This window comes from Rhineura floridana, chromosome 2, assembly GCF_030035675.1.
Source record: "Rhineura floridana isolate rRhiFlo1 chromosome 2, rRhiFlo1.hap2, whole genome shotgun sequence".
NCBI classification, from domain to species: domain Eukaryota; kingdom Metazoa; phylum Chordata; class Lepidosauria; order Squamata; family Rhineuridae; genus Rhineura; species Rhineura floridana.
The window spans coordinates 208,222,803-208,245,503 of NC_084481.1; the positions used below are offsets into that span (position 1 = coordinate 208,222,803).

The 22,701-nt window shown below is 42.8% G+C and overlaps 1 protein-coding gene across 4 annotated transcripts in view; it reads left to right on the top strand.

Moving 5' to 3' along the window:
* Positions 1–22,701, top strand: part of PPP4R4 (protein phosphatase 4 regulatory subunit 4) — a 160,417-nt gene that overhangs the window by 55,511 nt on the left and 82,205 nt on the right. For 3 of the 4 annotated variants that reach the window (XM_061613257.1, XM_061613253.1, XM_061613254.1), the window contains exon 4: positions 21,212–21,359. The exons of the other annotated variant lie outside the window; for it this stretch is intronic. In XM_061613257.1, the coding sequence (XP_061469241.1) occupies positions 21,212–21,359 (148 nt within the window). The remainder of the gene's footprint in view (positions 1–21,211; positions 21,360–22,701) is intronic. 4 annotated transcript variants of the gene reach the window in all.

Consider the following 22,701-nt stretch of genomic DNA (forward strand, 5'->3'; position numbering starts at 1 on the left):
GAATGAGAATGGGGTTTGAGGAGAGGGAGAAGCAACGAGCAGTGGATGCCGAATTACAAGTAGAAAAGTTAAAATTTGAAAGAGAGAAGTTTCATTCTGATGAAACAAGAAAGGACAGAGATGGAGCAAAAATAAAAATTACTCCAAAGGACTTTGCTGTCTATGAGCCTGGTCAAGATCCTCAAATTTACCTCAGCACCTTTGAAAAAGCAGCTCAGTTGTGGGGGCTACCTGAAGATAAATACATCAAATCTGATTAAAGGGGAATTGGCTGAGGTATACCAATATTTCCCCTCAGACAGGCCCGTCACCTATGCTGAATTCAAAGAAGCAGTGTTTAAAAGATTCAGACTGGGGCCTGATTATTTTAGAAAGCTTTTCAGAAATTGCCAGATACAGACAGGGAGGTCTTTTGTGGAACTGGGAGCAAAGTTGATGGATATATTTGGAAAGTGGATGAGTAGTGCCAAAGCTCAGTCAGTGGAAGAGGTGAAAAGCCTCATGATACTGGATCAATTATACCATCAGTTACCACCAGAAATAAGGCTCCTGGTCAAAGACCGTTCCCCTACATCTGTGCAGGAGGCCGCAGAGATGGCGGATCACTTCGCCTCCAATAGAACTGGCTGGGTGGGGAAAACATCAAGAGAGTTTAAACCCAGACCATATAGTGCTGGCAGAAGGGATGTGGTACCACAGCAGTGAGTCCTCCATTAAAATCTGAAGGGCACAGGACACCCCAGAGTGGATCTGTGTACCCTAAAAGTGAGGAGAAATTATGCTACAAATGTGGTAGACCGGGGCACCTACGTTTTCAATGTGAGGTTGCCAACCCCATTAGTAATCCTGCTCAGACAAGGACAGTGAAAACAGAGCCCAAGGCTTTAGAAACAGCGAAGAAGGTTCAGTTCTGCCAGATAAACTGGACAGAAGTAACAGACCTTGATTCAAGTCTGAGAGAGGAAGTGAGTGTACAAGGGGCAACTTATTGGGCATTGCTTGATACTGGTGCCGCTCAGACATTACTGAGGCCAGATTTAATAAAATCTGAGGTAATATTACCTCAGGAAACTGTGACTATCCAAGGAGTGAGAGGTCAGCCAGAAAGTTTGCCTGTGGCCCTGGTGGATATGACTTGGAGAGGCCGAGAGGACCGATATAAAGTAGGCATTAATGCCCAGCAACAAGAACCAGTAATACTGGGAAGGGATGTAATGGGCGCCCAAGGAAAGATCTATGTAGTGACCAGACAGCAACTTGGCAGAGAAAAAGAAGCCATATTAAAGGGGGCTGAAACAAACAGGGTGGAATCTGTTAACCAGCCTCAGGTCACCATAGCAACCACTAGCAGGCCTGCTGAAGGAGACAAACTGTATCAAGTGGTCTCTGGGGAAGAAGCAGATCAATTCAGGGAAGAGCTGCATAAAGATATAAGTTTGAAGCAGATAAAGGAACAAGCCCTGACCCAACAGGTTCCTTTCACTGACAAACTAAGGAATCAAGTTGTGTGTGAGAATGGGATTTTATATCGACTGTGGATGCCTGCTGAGAGAAAGGATGAATGTGAACCAGTGAAGCAATTGATAGTACCTAGCAAATACAGAACCAGATTGCTAGAGGTAGCCCACGATGTCCCATGTGCAGGACATCTGGGAATAAAAAAGACCAAGAGGAGATTGGCTGCACATTATTATTGGCCAAATATCTCCAAGGATGTAAAACAACATTGTCTATCTTGTGGAATATGCCAAAAGGTGGGAAAGAGTGGAGTAAAGACCAAGGCACCCTTAAAGCCCCTTCCTATAATTGGACAACCCTTTTATAGAGTGGGAATAGATTTGGTGGGCCCTTTTTCCAAACCCACAAGGCATACAAGAAATATCTAGTGGTGGTGGTGGATTTTGCCACCAGGTACCCAGACACAGAAGCACTGAGATCTGTAGAAGCCCCTGTAGTGGCAGAGGCTTTATTAAAAATCTTTATGAGGCTGGGTTTCCCTCATGAAGTGCTGACAGATCAAGGCAGTGTATTCATGGGAGAAGTGATGCAATGTATGTGGAAATGTTGTGGTCTAAAACATCTAAAGACCACTACTTACCATCCCGCCACTAATGGGCTAACTGAGAGATTCAATGGAGTTTTGAAGGGCATGATAAGAAGCTATGTTCAAGATCACCCACAAGACTGGGATGAACGTTTGGGATGCTTCTTATTTGCATACAGAGAAGTCCCTCAGGAGTCAACAGGCTTCTCACCCTTTGAACTAATGTTTACTAGAAAAGTGAGGGGACCTTTGGAACTGCTAAAAAATTCATGGGAAGGAACTCTGGGAGAGTACAAAACTTCTGTAGTAGATTTTGTATTGGAATTCCGCAATAAATTAACATCAATGATGGAAGTAGTGAAAGAGAATTTGAGTCATGCACAGGAGAAGCAAAGTTACTGGTATGACAGAACAGCCAGAGAACGTGTGTATGATGTGGGAGATATGGTTATGGCGTTCATACCCAGGAAACATGACAAATTACAGGCTAACTGGGAAGGACCATATACCATCAGAGAAAGGCTTGACACAGTGACATATGTAATCACCACAGACCAATTAAACAAAAGCAAAGTGGTTCATGTAAATATGTTAAAGCCTTACCATACCAGGGATGCAAAGGTGTTGCAAGTTACCTTATTCCCTGAGGGAAGTGGGCCTGAACTTCCAGATTTGGTACAGGAAAGCAAAGACAAAGGAGGGGTAGATCAAGTGGAATGGTCAGAGGAGGTAGAGGAGGAAGTAAAAGAAGAGATTCTGAGAGTTTTGAAAACCTATAGGAATCTCTTTAGCAACAAACCTGGCCGAACCAGTATAGTTATACATTCCATTGATACTGGAGATCATGCCCCAATCAGATCTGTTCCGTACCGTGTGAATGGGAAAGTTTTGAATGAGATCAAAAAGGAGGTGGAAGATATGCTGGAATTAGGAGTGATCAGGGAATCCATCAGTCCCTGGGCCTCAAGTATTGTCCTGGTTCCGAAAAAAGATGGAACGACAAGGTTTTGCATTGATTATCGGCTAATCAATAAAATTACTGTCCCAGATGCGTATCCTATGCCTAGGGTAGACGCAGTGTTAGAGTTATTGGGGGCAGCAACCATTATCTCTACACTAGATCTCTGTAAAGGATTTTGGCAAATGGAACTAGACGAGCAATCCAGAGCCAAAACTGCCTTCAGTACACCAGATGGGTTATATGAGTTTGTGACCTTACCCATGGGACTAAGGAACTCACCAAGTTCATTTCAGAGGCTAATCAATACTGTGTTGTGAGGCATGTCAGATTTTGCAGTGGCCTATATCGATGACGTAGCCATTTTTAGCAAGTCGGTGCCTGAGCATGTCCAACACCTGACAACAGTATTGGAGGCCTTAAGAAAAGCAGGCCTCACAATAAAAGCTAAGAAATGCCAGTTTGGACTAAAGGAAGTAATCTATTTAGGACATAAGGTGGGGAGTGGGAAAATCACCCCCTTATGGAGCAAGGTGGAGGCAATAGAAGCGTGGCCGATCCCCTTAACCAAAAAACAAGTAAGGGCATTTCTGGGTGTGGCTGGATTTTATAGGAAGTTTGTGAGAAATTTTGGGGAAATAGCAACCCCCTTGCATGAATTAACAAAGAAGAAGTGTTCTGAGCGTGTGGTATGGATGGATGAATGTCAGAAGGCTTTTGATCTACTGAAGCAAGCCTTGTGCCAACGACCCATATTAATAGCACCAGACTATGAGAAACCATTCATCGTGGCTACAGATGCGTCGGACCTGGCGCTGGGAGTCGTCTTGCTACAGGAGAGAGAAGGCACCAGACATCCAATGGCGTACCTGAGTCGCAAGCTGACGCCGAGGGAGAAAAACTATTCGTCGGTCCAGAAGGAGTGCCTAGCGGTCATGTGGGGACTGAACAAGTTGCGCCCATACGTGTGGGGACGAAGATTCACAGTGACTACGGATCATCGGGCCTTGTTATGGTTGCAGACTATGAAAAACCATAACACTATGCTGCAGAGGTGGTCCTGGGCCCTACAGGACTATCAAATGGACTTCCAGTTCATCAAAGGCAAGGACAATGTACTGGCCGATGGACTTTCCAGGCAAGTGGCTGGGACTGCAGTGACGTGACCAGACAGAGGAACAAAGAAAGACATTTTCCCCATAGAGACTTTTATTTGTTAACGCGACGTATAAATCCTGGAACAGGAATAATACTCTGCTGTTGTTTAAGGGGGGGAAAATGTGATGTTCCTATATTAATGTATATATGGTAAGTGTTGTTGTTTTAGAAGATACATGGTAAGTGGAGTGAAAGAGGGGGAGTGAATGGGCAGTAGAATGCGAGATGATTGGCTGAGTGTTTAAAATGGCTGAATGTATAAAAGGAAGAGTGAGAGTGGAATCTGGGGGGGAGAAGAGAAAGAGTGGATTGCTTGGTGGGGTTTGAGAGAGTTGTTTGCCAGGAGGGAGGTGGAGTTCAGATTAGTATTGAGTAAAACCATATGCTTATGTGCCTTAAGAAGAAATCTTGTTAATCTTGTTAGCTTTGTTATCTGTAATAAATACTTAATTTGGTTTACCAAAGGCCTGATCCTTGGCTGGGGTTTCACAGACCAGAAGGGAGGGTAAGGTAATGACCAAGGCTGAAGGGGAACTGTAACAAATGGTGGCAGCGGTGAAGAGAATAACAATACCAGTATTCAGAGTCTCTGGGAATACTAGTATTGGGATGTTACTGGTGGTTGCCTAGCAGGGGGATCTGTTGAGATCTGTGCTAGAGCGGGGATAGGTAAACCATAAGAGAGAGCGGTCCGGACTGGTGGAGTCCCTGGTGGTGCCTAGAGACAGGCAGTAACCACGCGCAGGTAGGAACCTGACAGGGAGAGCCAGGGAAGGACGCATCACAGGGACCCTTTTGATAGTTCCCCTGTTCTCAGATGTTTGGGGGCAGGTGTCTGGGAGAGGGCATTCTCTGTGGCAGCCCCTAGGCTGTGGAACTCCTACCCTACCGAAGTGCGTCTGGTGACTTTATTGTACAGCTTTTGGTGAATTCTGAACCTCTTTACCATGGCATTCAACATCTGAGATGTATATTTTTAGAACCCACTCTTTTTTTCTGTGCTGTTTTGATTGTTTTTAACTGTTTTTAATTATATGTTTTTAAATTTTTGTAACCTGCCCTGGGACCTTTGGGTAAAGGTTGGGTAATAAATTCTGATGATGATGATATAATAATGCATGATTTGGGGTTATCATTGTTGCTGGTTTCCGATAGATGTCTCTAGCCAATAATTTGTTTACTATTTTATCTATGTATTTTAGGCTTGCTTGCCCTATCAAGGACTGAGGGTGGATTACAAAACATATTTTTAACAATACAATGAAAGAGACAAGTTTTGACTCAAAAGGGCTTGTAATCTAATGTTTATCTATGTGGTGGGAAAGTATTTTAGACTGAAAACTTTAAAAAGCTCCCTAAGATCTTGTGAAAAGTCTAATTTCCTCCTCCAAAACTCTTAACTCCCACCTAAGAAAATTCTTTCCACACAATTCAATCATCTGTTCGTTCACTTGTTTATGTTTTATACGATCTAAAGAGGCCATGATTTAAGGAGCTGTCCAGCTAGCTCTGGGCACTCAGTGAGGCTTTGGACTTGTCATTCGTAAACAGTGGTCTCCACGCTGCATTGAAGAAAGAAAAAAAAAAGACCTACAAGCTCTTGGGCACAGCCAGAGTAGTGGAGGGATTGGAGGCAATCATGCATTTTACATCTGTGTAGCATGCCTGCCCTCATGGAATGCTGTTCTTGCTAGGAAATGTTTGTATAAAATACAAAGATGTTTGAGATCGTTATTGGAGGCCATGGTCCATGTATCCCTGCCATCTGAGTTGAGGCAGGTGGTAACCAGCGATAGTGTCTTCTTGTTGATGGCACCATGTTTGTGGAATAGCCGCCCCAGGGACACTTGAGTGGTGCTTTCTCTTCTAAACTTTAGGCACCAGATAAATACAATTATGATTTCTTGAGCTTTTAATTAGATTTTTCCCCCTGTGGTGCTGTTTTTATTACTGTTTTCTGGTATTCCTGTGAGTTTCTGCTTTTATACATTATTCATCTTCTTACTGTTTTGTTTTGGATTTTTTCTAATCGGCTTTGTATGAACTAGCATTTTATCTTTCTTGTGGCTGCCTTGTGGTAGAGACAATGTGGTGTAGTTGTTAGAGTGTCAGACTAGGACCTGGGAGACCAGGGTTCAAGCCCCCACCCAGCCATGAAGCTCACTGGGTGACCTCAGGCCAGTCACTGTCTTTCAAACTAACCTACCTCATTGGGTTGTTATGAGGATAAAATGGGAAGGGTAATATAAATGTAATAATAATGTGATATTATGGATCTAGTCCTGTCAAACAATCTGACATTTGAGGGGCTATAAGAATTGGCTGAAGCCCTGCTATGCTGGTGGAATTCCAGATACATCACCACCATGGAAAATACTTTGATGGAATACAAAGTCATCAGAGCCATTCCACCCACGAAGATACGCCAATGGACAGTCTGAAATGGGGCAGAGCAATGGGTGGGATATGGGCAGCACAGTGGAGAAGCACACTTGTTTTGCATCCTACACCCCTTCAATCCATGGCCACGTCCCCATCGATAGTGCAACTTTACACAAGCCCAAGAGATAGCATTGAGTTCAGTGGGAGGTGTCACTTGGATGTCTATTGCCCCACCAGTGTTGCCATGACAATGCATAGGATGCGATATAACCAATACCCATCACAGCACAACACTACTAAGGTGTAAATCTCACACAGGGAGACCACAACTCGGATGACAGCAGTGTCCGGAATAGGGCTGTATCACTTGGAGCTCTCAAGGAAAACTGGGGAAAGGGTCCTTTACACAGAAAGGGAGCACTTTACACAAACCAGTCTGGCCTCACAACACACGTGGGAACTTGAGTGCATTGCTAACACTTCTCCACAGATCCCTAGCAGGTACCTCACCTTGGGGCTCCAGACATAATCACCCAGCATCAAAATCCACTCCACTCCAATAGCTGGAGGTGCCAGGACAGAGCACCCTACACAGCTAAGCTAAGCAAGGGAAGGGAAAACATATGCTACGAAGTATAACTGCTGTGACCATCTTCCATGTCTTCTCCTGCCCCCGTTCCCCTTTGCCATTTGTGAATACTATGTCTTGTTTGAAATTTATTGCTGAAAGTCACTTCCCCTAAGACCACAGTGCACAGGGGACACTCATCCCCACACTCTCTGCTAGCAAAGGGCAGGTACTCTACTCTGACCATCGCAACTGCTGCCTAAGCACCCATGAGCACTTTTGCATTGTAGGAGCACAGCCTCTATGCATGGGGCGGAATGTACAGCCACTGCACACAAAGAGAATCCCACCTCTAATGGAGAAAGGGCTATGTGCACTCACAGCCACTCCTCCCCTCCCCTCCCCTCCCCTCCCCGCCTCATACAGGGAAAGGTTGAAAACTTGCTGACCACCCAGGTGGCACTTCTCCCTCCCTCTCCTCTCCCACTCAGCATCCTAGTTCAGAAACTGTGGACTCCAGCTGCTGCCTATTGCTCGGAGCTCTCTGTCCATATCTCCCCTTTTCTCTCCACAGGCCACTTTCCAACAGGTACAGGAACCATTTCATGTTCCATTCTGCACAGACCAGGAGGGAGGCCCACCAGAGGATGCTCCTGGCTGTCCCTTTCTGGGGTTTCTAACTTACTTGCTCCACACGGTCTCCTGTGCCACTGCAAAAGCCCATGACAGTTATTTTATTAATGTATTCTCTTACCTTTATATTGTGCCTTTCCTCCGTTATGAAAACTAAGGCGACGTACATGTGGTTCCCAGACAACCGCTTATCCCAGTGTTGAACAGACCCAGGACCTGCTTAGGTTCTGTAAGGCTGTGGCCTTACATGCCTTCTGAGCAAATGCAGCAGGTGAAGGTGTTCCTAAAATGGAGCTGGTGCCATGAGGGATATTGCACATGCCACTCTGCTATTTGTTCAGAGTGCAAGAGCCTTGCTGGGGTGACCAGTTGGCAACCTCAGTCTTTTCCTGTTATGATCTTCTCCATCCCAGATACTGATCAAGAAAGGTTTTAACTGTGCTGTATGTGTTGTATCTTTGTTGCCTGGGTTTGATAGATAGGGGTCCCCTTTTCCCACCCCAGTAGGGAATTTTCTTAAGGGTTTTTGGATTTTTTTAGATGCTCTTAATTAAAAAAAAAGTTTTAATTTTATTTTTAATTGGGTTTTAATTGTTTTACTTCTTTGTTTTTTGCTGCCCTGGGCTCCTATGGGAGGAGGGGCAGGTTAAATAATAAATAAATACATAAATAAATAACTACGTTCTGACTTCAGTTGGCCTTCGGATGGGACCCGTGAGAGGGCTGGGCAGGGAGCTTGATGGACTTGGGATGGGGCAGGGAGCTGTCCTCTATCTGCTCACACCAGTGCCCTGTTCTGTGCTGGGGCAGGTGCCTGGATTCACAAGTGGAATGGATGCTTCTATGACCAGTGCATATGAGACAGTCAGTTGGGGGTTGGGGAAAGGATAGGAGTGGGAATTATGGGACGAGGGAAGGGATTCTCTGCTTTCCTGAGTGAACCATTAAAGAATGTTCCTATGGCTGCCTCCCTAGCATGTCCTGGCCCCTCCCTTTTCTGCTTGTCAAAAGAATTCCTCCCTCCCTGAGTGGGTCATGAAACCTTGTCTCAGGAGGTCTGGGCGAGCTCTTTGCCTAAGGAGCTGTGTAGGTGCTGTGTTGGATGGCCCTCTTTCCTCTCCTGTATGTGCATGCAAGTGTGTTGCTCAGAAAACTGATTCAAACCCCTGCCTGTAGGGATACGTGGACATTGCTGTTTGTGCCGGTGAGGCTGATGGGATGGGGCTGCTTGGCATTGGGCATGTTTTGTGCATGGCGAACCAGAGTGTGTGTCTCTGTTGTGTGTGCTTCTGTCCTTCTATGGGGTGGGTGGCATGTGCTGGGCACTGGAGAAATGTCCAGGGACATTGCAGGTGTGTCTGTTGTTTTTATGCTGTTTTTGTGTTTTCTGTGTTGTGTGCTTTTGTCTTCCCCTCCCGGACCAAGCACGCATTGGATACAGCAGCAGTTCTGTTGGTGTAGTGGTGGCATAATATGAGCATGGGATTGCTCTGCGTGTTTCTTCAGTCTGACTTACAGGAAGTATTTAGACTTCCTTTTTGTTCAAAGAACTGCATTTTCTATTTTCAGCTTTCGGTTGCATGTATGACATCTACTGAAGGGTTTAATCAGTTGTTGTCAGTTCTTAGGTATGTGGCCTTCTAATAAGGAAGCAGTAGGAGTTCTAATGATAATTTGCCCCTTTTTAATTGTCTGAACGTGTGTGGCATTAGAAATCTTGGCGACTGAAGTTCTGGAATACATCAGAATATTTGTTTGTTGGTTCTTCTTTCATTTAAGTTTTGAACAAAGTGGTAATTTTCTAATTTAGCCCAAGGGCTCTTTAATATATTCCCAGCATATTTCCATCTGCCTCTTTCTTCCTGCATTATTTGACAGACTTTAAGGTCATCCATAACAGTGACTGTGGAGGCTTTGGCAGAAGATAGAACAAAATGAAAAGAAGCAATAATTGTAAGGGCTGGCAAGAACGTCAGAATATCATTGCTAATAATTTGGGCAAATATTTTGCATGTTGTGATGGCTCTGTAATTCTTACACAGTCTGAGTTGAAAATTATGTTGGTTTACTTTTTTCTTGAAAATGGCAGTATGAGCAGGGACTCTGACTTATTAAAAATTGCAGCTAACTTGAGTATACTTTTGCGGTGTGGATATCCTCTGCCTTTTTTTAATGAAGGAAGAAGACTTTTAAGAACAGCTTGACTGTGAGGTCTCTCTTAGTAGGTGAGATGAAGAATGTACTGAAACACAGTGCCTGTTCAGTTGCTATTTGGCCCTTGGGGTTCTACTGATTGGGCTTCAGGCTCCCGGCTCCCAGGTAACCCTATTCAACTCGCCCCATCTTCCTCACCCCAGATAAATGGTAACGAGTGAGGAGAGCCTTCTATATTTAAATCTTGCATTCAAATAAATATGTCTCCATGGTGCATTGTTTTGTTTTCTGCACGTGAAGAGGTGAGTGGGGGATGAGATACAGTAACACCTCAGTTAACAAAGTACATGTGTTCCTGGACATTGCTTCTTTAACAGAAGCTTTGGTACCAGAGTAAGAATAACATGGAAAGCATAGAGATAGTTTCCTACACCACAAAAAAGAAGAGTTCAATGTATTTCAGCAAACTTTTTATTCTCAAAACTAACAATATGCATGTCTGAAACGAAACAACCAGGTCAGGTAAGCGTACAGGCCATTTGAAGGCTTCTTCCAAAATGCACTCAGGGATGCCTCCCTTTTTTCTTTTATCATGTAGCATCTTGCTATAGCAATCTAAAGGTCTGAGCACAGTTCTCTTCTTTGTACACTCGAGCAGGCAGGCAAGGAACAACTGTGACACCCTTCCCTGGCTCTCCCTGTCAGGTTCCTACCTGCTCGTGGCTACTGCCTTTCACTAGGCACCACCAGGGACTCCACCAGTCCGGACTGTCCTTTTTTATGGTTTCTCTCTCCGCTCTAGCACAGATCTCAATAGATCCCCCTGCTAGGCAGCACCACCAGTCACGTTCTACAACCAATGTTCCCAGAGACCTTGCCTGAGTCTCTCTATCCGGTTACATTCGTGACTGCGTGCCTATGCTGTTCCCAACCCCCTTGTATCAATGCAGATAACTCATAACTCGGGGTTGCTCTGGATACTTATAATGTTATCTTCTCCTCTTCACCGCTGCCACCATTTGTTACTGTTTCCCTTCAGCTTTGGTTATTACCTTACCCTCCCTTCTGGTCTGTGAAACCCCAGCCAAGGATCAGGCCTTCGGTAAACCAAAATAGTATTTATTAAATAACATTAATAACAAGATAACTTTGATAATGATCTACAAGCTTATGGTTTCATCTATTACTGTGATATTTGACTTATTACTAATCCGAACTCCACCTCCCTCTTTCTCCACACTCTCCTGACATACACCAACTCACACCCACCTCCAAACTCCACCAAAACAACCCACTCACGTCCACTGGTTCAACTGTCATCCTTCCATTTATACTCTCAGCCATCCAAACACTCAGCCAATCATCCAGCATTCTACTGCTCATTTACTCCCCCCTCCTCTTTCATTCCACTTACCACATATCTTCTATACAAACAGCACTTAATATACATTAATACAGGAACATACATTAATACAGGAACATCACAGCAACCACTACCCTGTGCTTGGTCTCTCTCTCTCTCCCATCCTCCCCTACACTTGCCCCGCCCCTCTGCCCCCATTTTATGTCCACAAGCATTCTTTTGAATGCCAGAAGAGGGCTTAGGCCCATTCCAGATCTTGTCCCAAGTAGAATCCCTGGGCAAAGAAGCATCTGAACGAGCAGTGTTTCTACTTCTTTGAGTTGCTGCTCATAGCAGGTTGAACATTTTATATTGAGCTCAAGAAAGCTTGTTACTAATACTTATTTCACGTCTGTGGTTCCTAGATTTTTTTGTGGTTCCAGGAATATGCCAGTTTATTAATTTCTATTCATTTGAATACAAAAATTGACATGATATTTCAGAATGGTTCACAAGCAATCAGTTGGTGGGGAAAATCCTGTTAAAATCCTATTAAACCACTCTGTCTTGGAGCTGGCTGTGAGGGCCTGCACCTGGTGTCGGACTGAGGAGACAGTAAACTAGGGTTGCTGCTGGTGTACTGTCCACCCTGCTGCTCAGCAGTTTCTCTGACTGAGCTGGCAGAGGCTGTCTTGGCTGTGGTGTTGGAGGAGCCCAGAATGATAGTGCTGGGTGACTTCAGTGTCCATGCTGAGGCTGCCTCTAGGGTTCCGGCACAGGACTTCATGGTCTCCATGACGACCATGCGGTTGTCTCAAGTTGTCAATGTCCCGACGCATAGGGCATGACACACCCTCGACTTGGTTTTTGCTCCAGATGGAGGAAGGGGTGGTCTGGAGATGGGGGGGGTGGATGTCACCCCATTGTCATGGTCAGATCACTTCCTGGTGAAGTTCAGACTTATGGCTCCGATCCTTCCCTGCAGGGGTGGTGGACAGATTAAGATGGTCCGCCCCAGGAGCCTGATGGAATCCACTGGATTCCTGAATGCCCTGGGGGAGTTCCCAGTAGATAGAGCAGGTGACTCTGTGGAAGCTGTTGTCACACTGTGGGACAGTGAGGCGCGTCGGGCTCTTGACATGGTTGCCCCCGAGCGCCCTCTCTGGCATTGTGGTGCCCGGTCTGCACCTTGGTACACCAGTGAGCTAAGGGCAATGAAACAGGCTGTACGACGGCTAGAGCGCAAGTGGCTAAAGACGTGCTGTGAGGCTGATCGGGCATGAGTAAAACATCATAACTGTGCCTACTGTGTGGCGGTGAGGGTGGCGAAGAAGGCCCACTTATCTGCCTTCATCGCATCCTCAAGTAGCTGTCCGGTGGAGCTTTTCCATATTGTCAGGAGTCTGTTGACATCAACTCCAGGAAATGGAGTTTTAAGCCCTTTGGAGGCCCACTGTGAATTGTTTGCAAGGCACTTTGAGGGTAAAGTTGCTCGCCTCTGTAGCAGTCTTGATGCCCCCTCCACATCTACTGTAGTCCCCAATGAAGTGTCCAGTGCAATGTCTGCTGCAACTTCTTGGGAATGGTTTCAGTTGATGCGGCCTGATGACATGGAAAAGGTGCTTGCAATGATGTGGCCAGCAACATGTCCTCTCGACCCTTGCCCTTCTTGGCTTATTAAAGCTTGCTGAGAGGGTTTGACTGAGTGGATCCAGAGTGTGGTCAATGCATCATTGTGGGAGGGAGTGGTTCCGGGCGCCTTGAAGGAGGCGGTGATCCGACCACTCCTGAAAACCCCCACGCTGGACCCATTGGTTTATGACAACTACCGACCGGTTGCAAATACCCCCTTTTTAGGGAAGGTGATTGAGAGGGTTGTGGCGCAGCATTTGCAAGTATTCTTGGATGAAACAGGTTATCTTGACTCATCCCAGTGTGGATTCAGGCCTGGTTATGGGACTGAATTGGCCTTGGTTGCCCTGATGGATGACCTTTATCAGGAGGACAGGGAGAGTGTGACCCTGTTATTCTTACTTGATCTCTCAATGGCTTTTGATGCCGTTGACCATGGTATCCTTCTGGGTCGACTTGGTGAGCTGGGTATTGGAGGCACAGTTTTACAGTGGTTCCAATCCTATCTCCAAGGTTGCTCTCAGAGAATAGCATTGGCTGACTGTCTTTCGGCCCCCTGGCAGTTGTGCTGTGGAGTGCCGCAGGGTACCATCTTGTCCCCTATGCTGCTTAACATCTATATGAAGCCCTTGGGAGCAGTCATCAGGAGATTTGGGGTGAGGTGTCAGCAGTATGCTGATGATACCCAGCTCTATTTTTCCGTAACATCTGAATCGGGAGAGGCTGTGCAAGCCCTGAACCGGTGCTTGGACTCGGTGGTGGGCTGGATGAGGGCCAATAAACTGAGTCTGAATCCTAGCACGATGGCTGTGGGTTGGTGGTTCCCGAGTTCAGATAATTGATCAGTTGCCTGCTTTGGATGGGGTTGTACTCCCTCTGAAAGAGCAGCTCCGTAGTCTAGGGGTGCTCCTGGATCTATCTTTGTCGCTAGAGGCCCAGGTGACCTCAGTGGCTAGGAGTGCCTTTTACCAGCTTCTGCTGATAAGATAGCCTGACCACTGTTGTCCATGCACTGGTAACCTTCAGGCTGGATTAAAGTAATGTGCTCTATGTGGAGCTGCCCTTGAGGTTGGTCCGGAAGCTGCAGCTGGTGCAAAATGTGGCGGCGAGACCGCTCACTGGGGCAGGGTATCGCCAACATGTCACCCCGCTGCTGACAGAATTGCACTGGCTTCCCATTTGCTACTGGGCCAAGTTCAAGGTTCTAGTTTTGGTGTACAAAGCCCTATACAGCTCGGGACCAGGATACCTGAAAGACTGTCTTACCCCTTATATACCCAGTTGATCACTGCGCTCTGCAGGTGAGGGCCTCCTGCAGATACCATCTTATCAGGAGGTCCGTTCTGCACAACATAGTAAACAGACCTTTAGTGTGGCGGCACGTACCCTGTGGAATTCCCTCCCCTTAAATATTAGGCAGGCGCCATGTCTGCTATCTTTTCGGCAGCTTTTGAAGACTTTCCTCTTCCATCAAGCCTTTTAAGTTGAGACCTATCCCAGTCTGTGTCTGTGTTAGAATTGCTTTTAATATGTTTTTTAATATCTTTAATTCTTTTTTAAAAAGATATTTTTAAAGTTTTTAAAATGTTTTTAATGTTGTTTTGTTTTAATGTATTTTAAGGTCTTTTTATGATGTTTTAAAGTGTTTTTAGTGTTTCTGTTTGCCGCCCTGGGCTCCTGCTGGAAGGAAGGGCGGGGTATAAATGAAATGATAAATAAATAATAAATAAATAAAAATAGAATCCAAATGTAACAAAACAGCATAAAATATAACATATTTTGAATTCTCCTCCTCCTCCTCAGCTAACACAACCAGAAAGGTCATGGACTGCTTTCAAATTATTCACTGGAGGTAGTTTCACAGTTTCTTAAAACAGTTAAAAGATTGAAGTGCTGAATTGAAATGGTTTTTCAATACAGCATTTTTAAGTGCATCCCACAATAAAAAGGGTTTTAATTTTGCCCATGAGAGTGCTTGTTGTTGGATAATAACTAGTACAGAATTATAATAACTAATTTCATGTCAGTAAATTAGCTGGTTAGCTGCTGTGGTACAGCTAGGCAATGACTTGTTCTTTGGTACTGAACAGCAAGTATGTCAATAAAACCAGTGACAATTTTATCTTTCCTCCCCTCTAGATGGTACATCATTCTATTATGGCTATAGCCCTTCCCACTCTTGTTAATATTATTTTGCCATGTATCACAGGCAGAGTGATTAATTTTGCATTTCAGCACGTGTGGGGACTTTATGCCTACTGCTGGAGAATATATCTATGAAAGGGGTTCCATTAATGGCAAGAGAGTGCAGGCCAATATGATAAAACTATGCATCTCTGTTGACATCTCTGTTCATAGGAAAGCTGTTGATCCTGAAAACACCTTTAAAATAGTAATAATTTTAATGCCTTGAGTTGTAATTCTGATGTTTTGGTATTCCATTTGAAAATGGCAAACTTTGAAATCATTATTGACATACAGTACATTTTAAATATGATTTACCCCAAACCTTTAAATATATATTCAGTAACTCTTAATTCTCTAGCAGAAAATTTCAAATATGTAAAAAGCTTTTTGTGACTCCCTTTAGTCCTGGCTTTATATTGGTAACACAGCCGTATTTTCCTTGAAGGTCTGAGACTGTTTAAACTTGTTGTTTAAAAATTAAGGTTTCATTCATGTTTATGTATATGGATATTGTTTATGTATTTACCTTTGTAAATTAATTTGATATGTTTTTGTTGTACCTTGTGTATTCTATTGTAAACCACTTTGAGATTTTTTAGATAGTAAGTGGTTTATAAATGGAAATAATAATAATAATAATGTTGTTGTTATGTGCCTTCAAGTTGACTACAAATTATGGCGACCCTATGAATCAGCGACCTCCAACACCATCTGTCGTGAACCACCCTGTTCAGATCTTGTAAGTTCAGGTCTGTGGATTCCTTTATGGAATCAATCCATCTCTTGTTTGATCTTCCTCTTTTTCTACTCCCTTCTGTTTATTTGACTTTTTTTGCAGTCCATGGCATGCACAAAGCTCTCCTCCAGCACCACATTTTGAAGGAGCTGATTTTTCTCTTAGCCACTTTTTTCACTGTCCAACTTTCACATCCATACATAGAGATTGGGAATACCATGATCTGAATAATCCTGACTTTAGTGGATAAGAGAAAAATCAACTCCTTTGAAATGTGGTGTTGGAGGAGAGCTTTGCGCATATCATGGACTGTGGAAAAGGCAAATAATTGGGTGTTAGAACACATTAAACCCAAACTGTCACTAGAAGCTAAAATGATGAAACTGAGGTTGTCATACTTTGGACACATCATGAGAAGACAGGTTTCACTAGAAAAGACAATAATGCTGGGAAAAACAGAAGGGAGTAGAAAAAGAGGAAGGCCAAACAAGAGATGGATTGATTCCATAAAGGAATCCACAGACCTGAACTTACAAGATCTGAACAGGGTGGTTCTTGACAGATGCTGTTGGAGGTCGCTGATTCACAGGGTCGCCATAAGTCGTAATCGAATTGAAGGCACATAACAACAACAACAAAAGAAAATACTTCTTCATGGACAGCATAGTTAAGCTATGGAACTCGCTCCCAGAGGAGGTAGTGATGGCCATCAACTTGGAGGGCTTTAAAAGAGGATTAGATAAATTGGGGGATAAGGGTATTGAAAGCTACTAGCCATGATGGCTATCCTCTGTCTCCATAGTCAGAGGCAGTAAGCTTCTGAATATCAGTTGCTGGAAACAGCAGGTGGGGAGCGTGCTCTTGTGCTCAGGGATCTGCTTGTTGGCTTCCAATAGCCGTCTAGTTGGCCAATGTGAGAGCAGGATGCTGGACTAGATGGGCCATTGGCCTGATCCAGCAGGCTCTTCTTCTGTTTTTCTGTAGTCTGGGGCTTCTTCTGTTTTTCTGTTGTCTGGGGCTGTAAGAATCCCAGTACATTTAATGGCAGTACATTCAAGTGCAAAACCCTTGTGGACATCTTTTGGTGCAAACTAGAGAAACTGGAGTTGTAATGTATATTTGTATTATGAATTTCATCTGGTAAGATGCTAAAGATAGCTCTTTAATCAAGGCACGTGGACACTGTAGTGCATATACCCAAACCTTCCTTAAAGGTGAATAATTGTTTTTCCTTACAGTCTTTTATCCATATGTGTAATTCTGGGTTGACATTTCCCTGTTGAGCTGTCATGCTTGTTCATCTCACATAGAGGAAATGACGTGCACACTTTCCTTTCACACAACAGCTGTCAGCAAAATCCTTAAGCCAGGCTGTTTCTCTTGGATGTCAAATGTTTTAATTTCATGCTCTGTCTAAATACTGGAGTTATTAAGGAAAGCTGAAGCACTGCATCTTTTTTATTTTTGTGATAACTTTGTGTAGATTTAAATAAGCTTGACAGCTATATCATCAGCTTTCCCTCTGAAAATATACTAGAAATTAGTGCTTGTTTAAAATTTCATATCGTTAGCCATTTAAGCAGATTATTCCTTCTATTTAATAAATAGGCTGTCAATAAAACTAGATCTGCTTATGTATATAAAATATGGCATGTCTTGCCTCCCTGCTTCCCAAATGATATACTATAAATGTTCACTCCATATTTATTTATTTATTCTATTTTATATCAGTAATTTAGGAAGGAATGTTCAATATTAGTCTGTAAATTTTAGCATTCTTTTCTTGATATGCAGTAGATTTACATCTCCACTTCAGAGCATGACACATAAATTGAAATAAGTTCTACCTGATTTGTGGTGACAGACTTATGCTGTGCATAGTGGAAATATCATAAATGTGGAAGCCTCACTAACCTAAGAAGATACTTAAAGCCACAGTATCAGTACAAAATATTATAGACCATTTACATCTTGGTCATAGTGATTTCTAGGGCTGTGCATGTACCCTCCAATCTGATTTGTGGCTTCAATTTGTAAATACAGATCAGGTGCAATCTGGTCTGGACAGATTCAGACCTGACCTGACCTGATTCTGATCTAAATACAGATCACAATTTGGATAGTATAAATCTCCAGAAATCCCATTGACTTACATTGCAAAACCAAAATGGCCACAACATTCCTGTTTTTTGATCTAGAGTCATTTGGAGACATGGTAGCTGGTATTTAAGGGAGTAAGCCTTCCAAGCTATAGGTGGATAGCTCCAGGGGTTTTCATACTAGCCACCTTTAACGCTTCCCTTTTCCATTTTTTAAAAAAAAGTAGACTGTGAGTGCTCAGTCTTGCCAATCCTCATGCTCCTGTGTATCCCTTTCTTCAAAATGTTGGAAAAAAATGAGAGTTTTTAAAAATTAGGTTTGTGATACTACACATGAACAGGCTGGCAGCACTGTTGAGGCAATATGCACACAGTAAGTTGAAATTTAGAGACATGGTAGCTCCTATAGAGGAGATTTTCAGGTGGGTAGCTCCAGGGGATTTCATGCTAACCACCTTTAACATTTGCTTTTTCCAAGAAATATTTTTTTTAAAAAAGACCCTGTCATATAGGGGCAGGTTGGCCCCTACATGAAACATAAAAGTACTATTTAATATTACTAAAATTCACTACCAGGAAGATAAATGTATTTGGCTTTTGCTTGTTGCGTTTTTACAATGTTAAGACTTTGTTGTCTTAAGTTTTTGTAAGTTGCATTGTTCTTTTCTAACTTGTATTTTATATTGGTATATATTCTTTGTGAGCCGCCTTGGGGGCCCTTTTGGCCAAAAGGCGGCATAGAAATAAACCATAGCATAATGTATATGTGGGAATTAGCTGGATGATTTCATATTCTGAACCAGGCATTGATTAATTTTGGTGACATCTGTACATGTTAAGAGTGTAACAAATAGAGAGAATGTTATAGAACTTGTTATGAAGTTGTATGTATGTATAGGAACAACTTTAAATAATACAGTGTGAATACAGGTCACGAGGATGGGCAAAGATTATTTATTTAAAATATTTATAGTGCCTTGCAAAAGTAATCATACCCCTGACCAGTGCTCTCATGTTACTGAATTACAAATGGTACATTGTAATTTTGTTCTGTATATTTTATTTTGAAACACTGAAACTGAAAATCAATTATTGTAAGGTGACATTGGTTTTATGTTGGGAAATGTTTGTAAGAAACAAAAAACTGGAACATGTTGCTTGCATAAGTATTCAATCCCTGGGCTGTGGAAGCTCCCAGTTTACACAGATGAAAGAAACTGCTTTATCGAGGACACAGTTACCTTACCATTGGCCTCCACCTGTCAACCATTAAAGTTGCTATCATGCTGTCAGGATAAAAACCCCACGGTTGAAGGATTATTGGTCAGGCTGTGGTTCTGAAGGAAAATTAAGACCAAAGAGCATTCTACAACAGTGAGAGATAATGTAATACAAATGCATAGATTAGGAAAAGGGTATGAAGTAATATCCAAGTGTTTGGATATCCCAGTGAGCACAGTTGGATCAATAATCAGGAAGTGGAGGCTGCATCACACCACCCAGGCATTGCCAAGAAAAGGCTGTCCCTTAAAACTCAGCACTCAGACAAGAAGAAGACTTGGGAGAGAAGCCACAGAGAGGCCAACAATCACTTTGAAAGAGCTACAGAGTTCAGTGGCTGGGAGTGGAGTAATAATGCACCAGTCAACCATATCAAGAGTTCTGCATAACACTGGCCTGTGTGTGAAGGTGGCAAAAAAGAAGCCATTACTCAAAAAGTACCATCTGAAAGCACATCTGGAGTTTGCCAGAAAGCATGAGAGTGCCCCAGCTGCGATGTGGGAAAAGGTGTTGTGGTCAGATGAGACCAAGATAGAGCTTTTTGGCCAAAACTCAAAGCGCTGTGTGTGGCCCATGCTTCAAGACACACCATCTCTACAGTGAAGTATGGTGGTGGCAGTATCGTGCTATGGGGATGCTTCTTATCAGCAGGGACTGGGCTTCTTGTTAAAACTGAAGGAAGAATGGATGGAGCAAACTACAGGGAAATACTGCACAAGAACTTGCTTCAGTCCACTCAAAAACTGCAGCTTGGGAGGACATTCAGTTTTCAGCAGGACAATGATCCCAGACACAAGGCCAAAGCAACACTGGAGTGGCTCAAGAACAAAAAGGTGAATTTCCTATGGTGGGCCAGTCAAAGTCCTGATCTCAATCACATTGAGAATCTGTGTCGCTCTTTGAAAATTGTGGTCCACAAGCGACGTCCAACCACCTGAACGACCTGGAGCGGATCTGCCAAGAAGAATGGGCCAAAATCCCTCTGACACTGTCTGCGCAGCTGGTACATACATAAAGACTTCAAGCTGTTATTGCAGCAAAAGGTGGCTCTACCAAATATTAATGTGGGGGGGGGGGTTGAATACTTATGCAAGCAACATGTTTAAGTTTTTTGTTTCTTACAAACATTTCCCAACATAAAACCAATGTCACCTTACAATAATTGATTTTCAGTTTCAGTGTTTCAAAATAAAATATACAGAAAAAAATTACAGTGTACCATTTGTAATTCAGTAATATCAGAGCATTGGTCAGGGGCCTGATTACTTTTGGAAGGCACTGTATATACCTCTGCTCATAAAGTATCTCATAGCTGTTTACAGAATTAAAATGAAATAATAAACAATTCATCAGAAACCAAACAAAGAAAACAGAAAGAACATGAGAGAAATAAACTATGCAAAAGCTATAGGAGTTACTTTTAATGTTCAAAGGCCATATTAAAAGAATATCACGGCTATCACAGAGAAGGTTCTATTCTTAGTGGGGGGTCAACCTACCCTTTCATGAATATTACTGCTTATCACAGCAGAAGTAAGACCAGCCTGAATTCCAAGTTTTCCTAGCTAGGTTTGATTGGCTTTTCAACAAGACTGGTGATGTGACAACCATCTTGAATGTTATATACAACAGAGGCATCTAACATAGGTTAACACACCAAATGTAGCCTGGACTTTATTCTGCACACATATAGCACAATCCAAAATGGCAGTACACATTGGGTTGGATTTGATAGGACATGTGTGTGTGTGTCAGGGGTGGGTAGGATGAAACATAAAGGGTGATAGAGCTTCTGTTGCCTAGGCAAGAAGCTCATCGTTTAGCAAAAAGGGGGGTTATGAAGACACAAAAATGTGAATTATTAGCATGTTGCCTTGCATGTTCTTTTTGTTTTATAAAATTGTGGTGCAATTTATCTGTTATAGATCATTTTTGGACTGACCATGCTCTTTCTTCCTGTAATGGTTGCATTTGCCTTTCATATCTATATGCTTCTTTTTTTAATTAAATCTCTCCCCCCCCTTCCTGGTTACACAGGAGGTCCTGCCTGTTGCAGGGGTGGAAATGCAGTTAACAGCTGCTGTGTCACTTTTGACTATTCTACAAGAGGAGTCAATATCCATCCATACTTACTCCCACTCCTTCCTACACATCATTCTACAGAATCTGCAGCACAGAGATGCAGGTCAGAGGCATGGCATGCTGCTGATTTCTTAGCTTGCTATGCTTTTTCTTTGCTCAGTGATGTACTATTTAAAGCAGTGCATGCACCAAGAAAAATAAATAAATAAATAAAACAGGCTTTAGCGTGCACTTGCCAACACTGTCTATTATAGCTTGTAGTTGATTAGCTGAAACCTGATTTTAAAATACATTAGAGCTTGGAGCTCCTTAGCTTGAAATTCTTAGTCTGTACCCCCATTTAATCCATCATTATCTGTGCTTAGGTCCAAATAGCAACGAACTGTATCAGCAGATTTCATGTTGTGTGTGTTTGCTCTGTCAGTTGCCTTAATTTTTTTTAGCATGATCCAGAAGAAAAATGTCCTAGATCAAGGAACAGCCCTGCAATGTCATGGAAGTGTTCCATTTTTGAAAGATCTACGCAGGAAAAAGACATAACAATAGAAAAATTACAGCAATACCACATGATTCTGGGAGGTCTACAAGGGAAGTCTTATAGCACAATCCTGTAAATGTTTACCAGAAGTAAGTCCAGCTGAGTTCAGTGGGACTTGCTCCTAGGAAAGTAGTACAGGATTATAACCTTAATTGTATATTTAACTATCTTCTGAATTGTAGCCAACATTTCCCAATTGAAAACATTCCATTTGTTTGTTTGTTTTATTCGTTCCATTTCTCAATCACCTAATAACAGTAATTATCTGAGTGAAATGCAGAATAAAACAAGTTAAAAATAAAAACTCCAATAAAAGAGAATCAATAAACAGCAAATAAAACAGTAAAAAACAAAGCAACCATTCCAAAATTAAAACAAAACAGCAATTACCAATCAATACAGAGAGCCTGCAGAATATATTTCTCACTACTAACGCAACTATGCTAAAACTACCATGTAATGTAGAGATGAAATTTTAAAAGGGCTGGGAAAATAAAAGGCATTGCCTGTTGCTAAAGGTTTATTAAAGTAGCTGTCAAGGAGAGTATTCCAGAACAAGAGGTGGGGTGGAGGCACTACAGAAAAGGCCCATTCTATTGAGGCCACATTCCATAACTCAGATTTAAGAGCACTCAGGGAAAGGTCTCAGTTGAAGATCTTACAACCTCAGTATGTACATATGGAAAAAGCAATAATTGTGAGGTCCTTAGACATGAAGGGCTTTAAAAGTCAAAACCTGCACTTTAAAGTGGCCTCTGAAACCGACAGAGAGCCAGTGAAAATAGTAAAGAATTGGTGACGTCAATCAAGATTTTTATTGTTTATAGCCAATGGGCATCACAACATCACTCACAAGGCAATTTTATCCAGGAGCAAGTTAACGTATAAATTTACTGCCATGATGTAT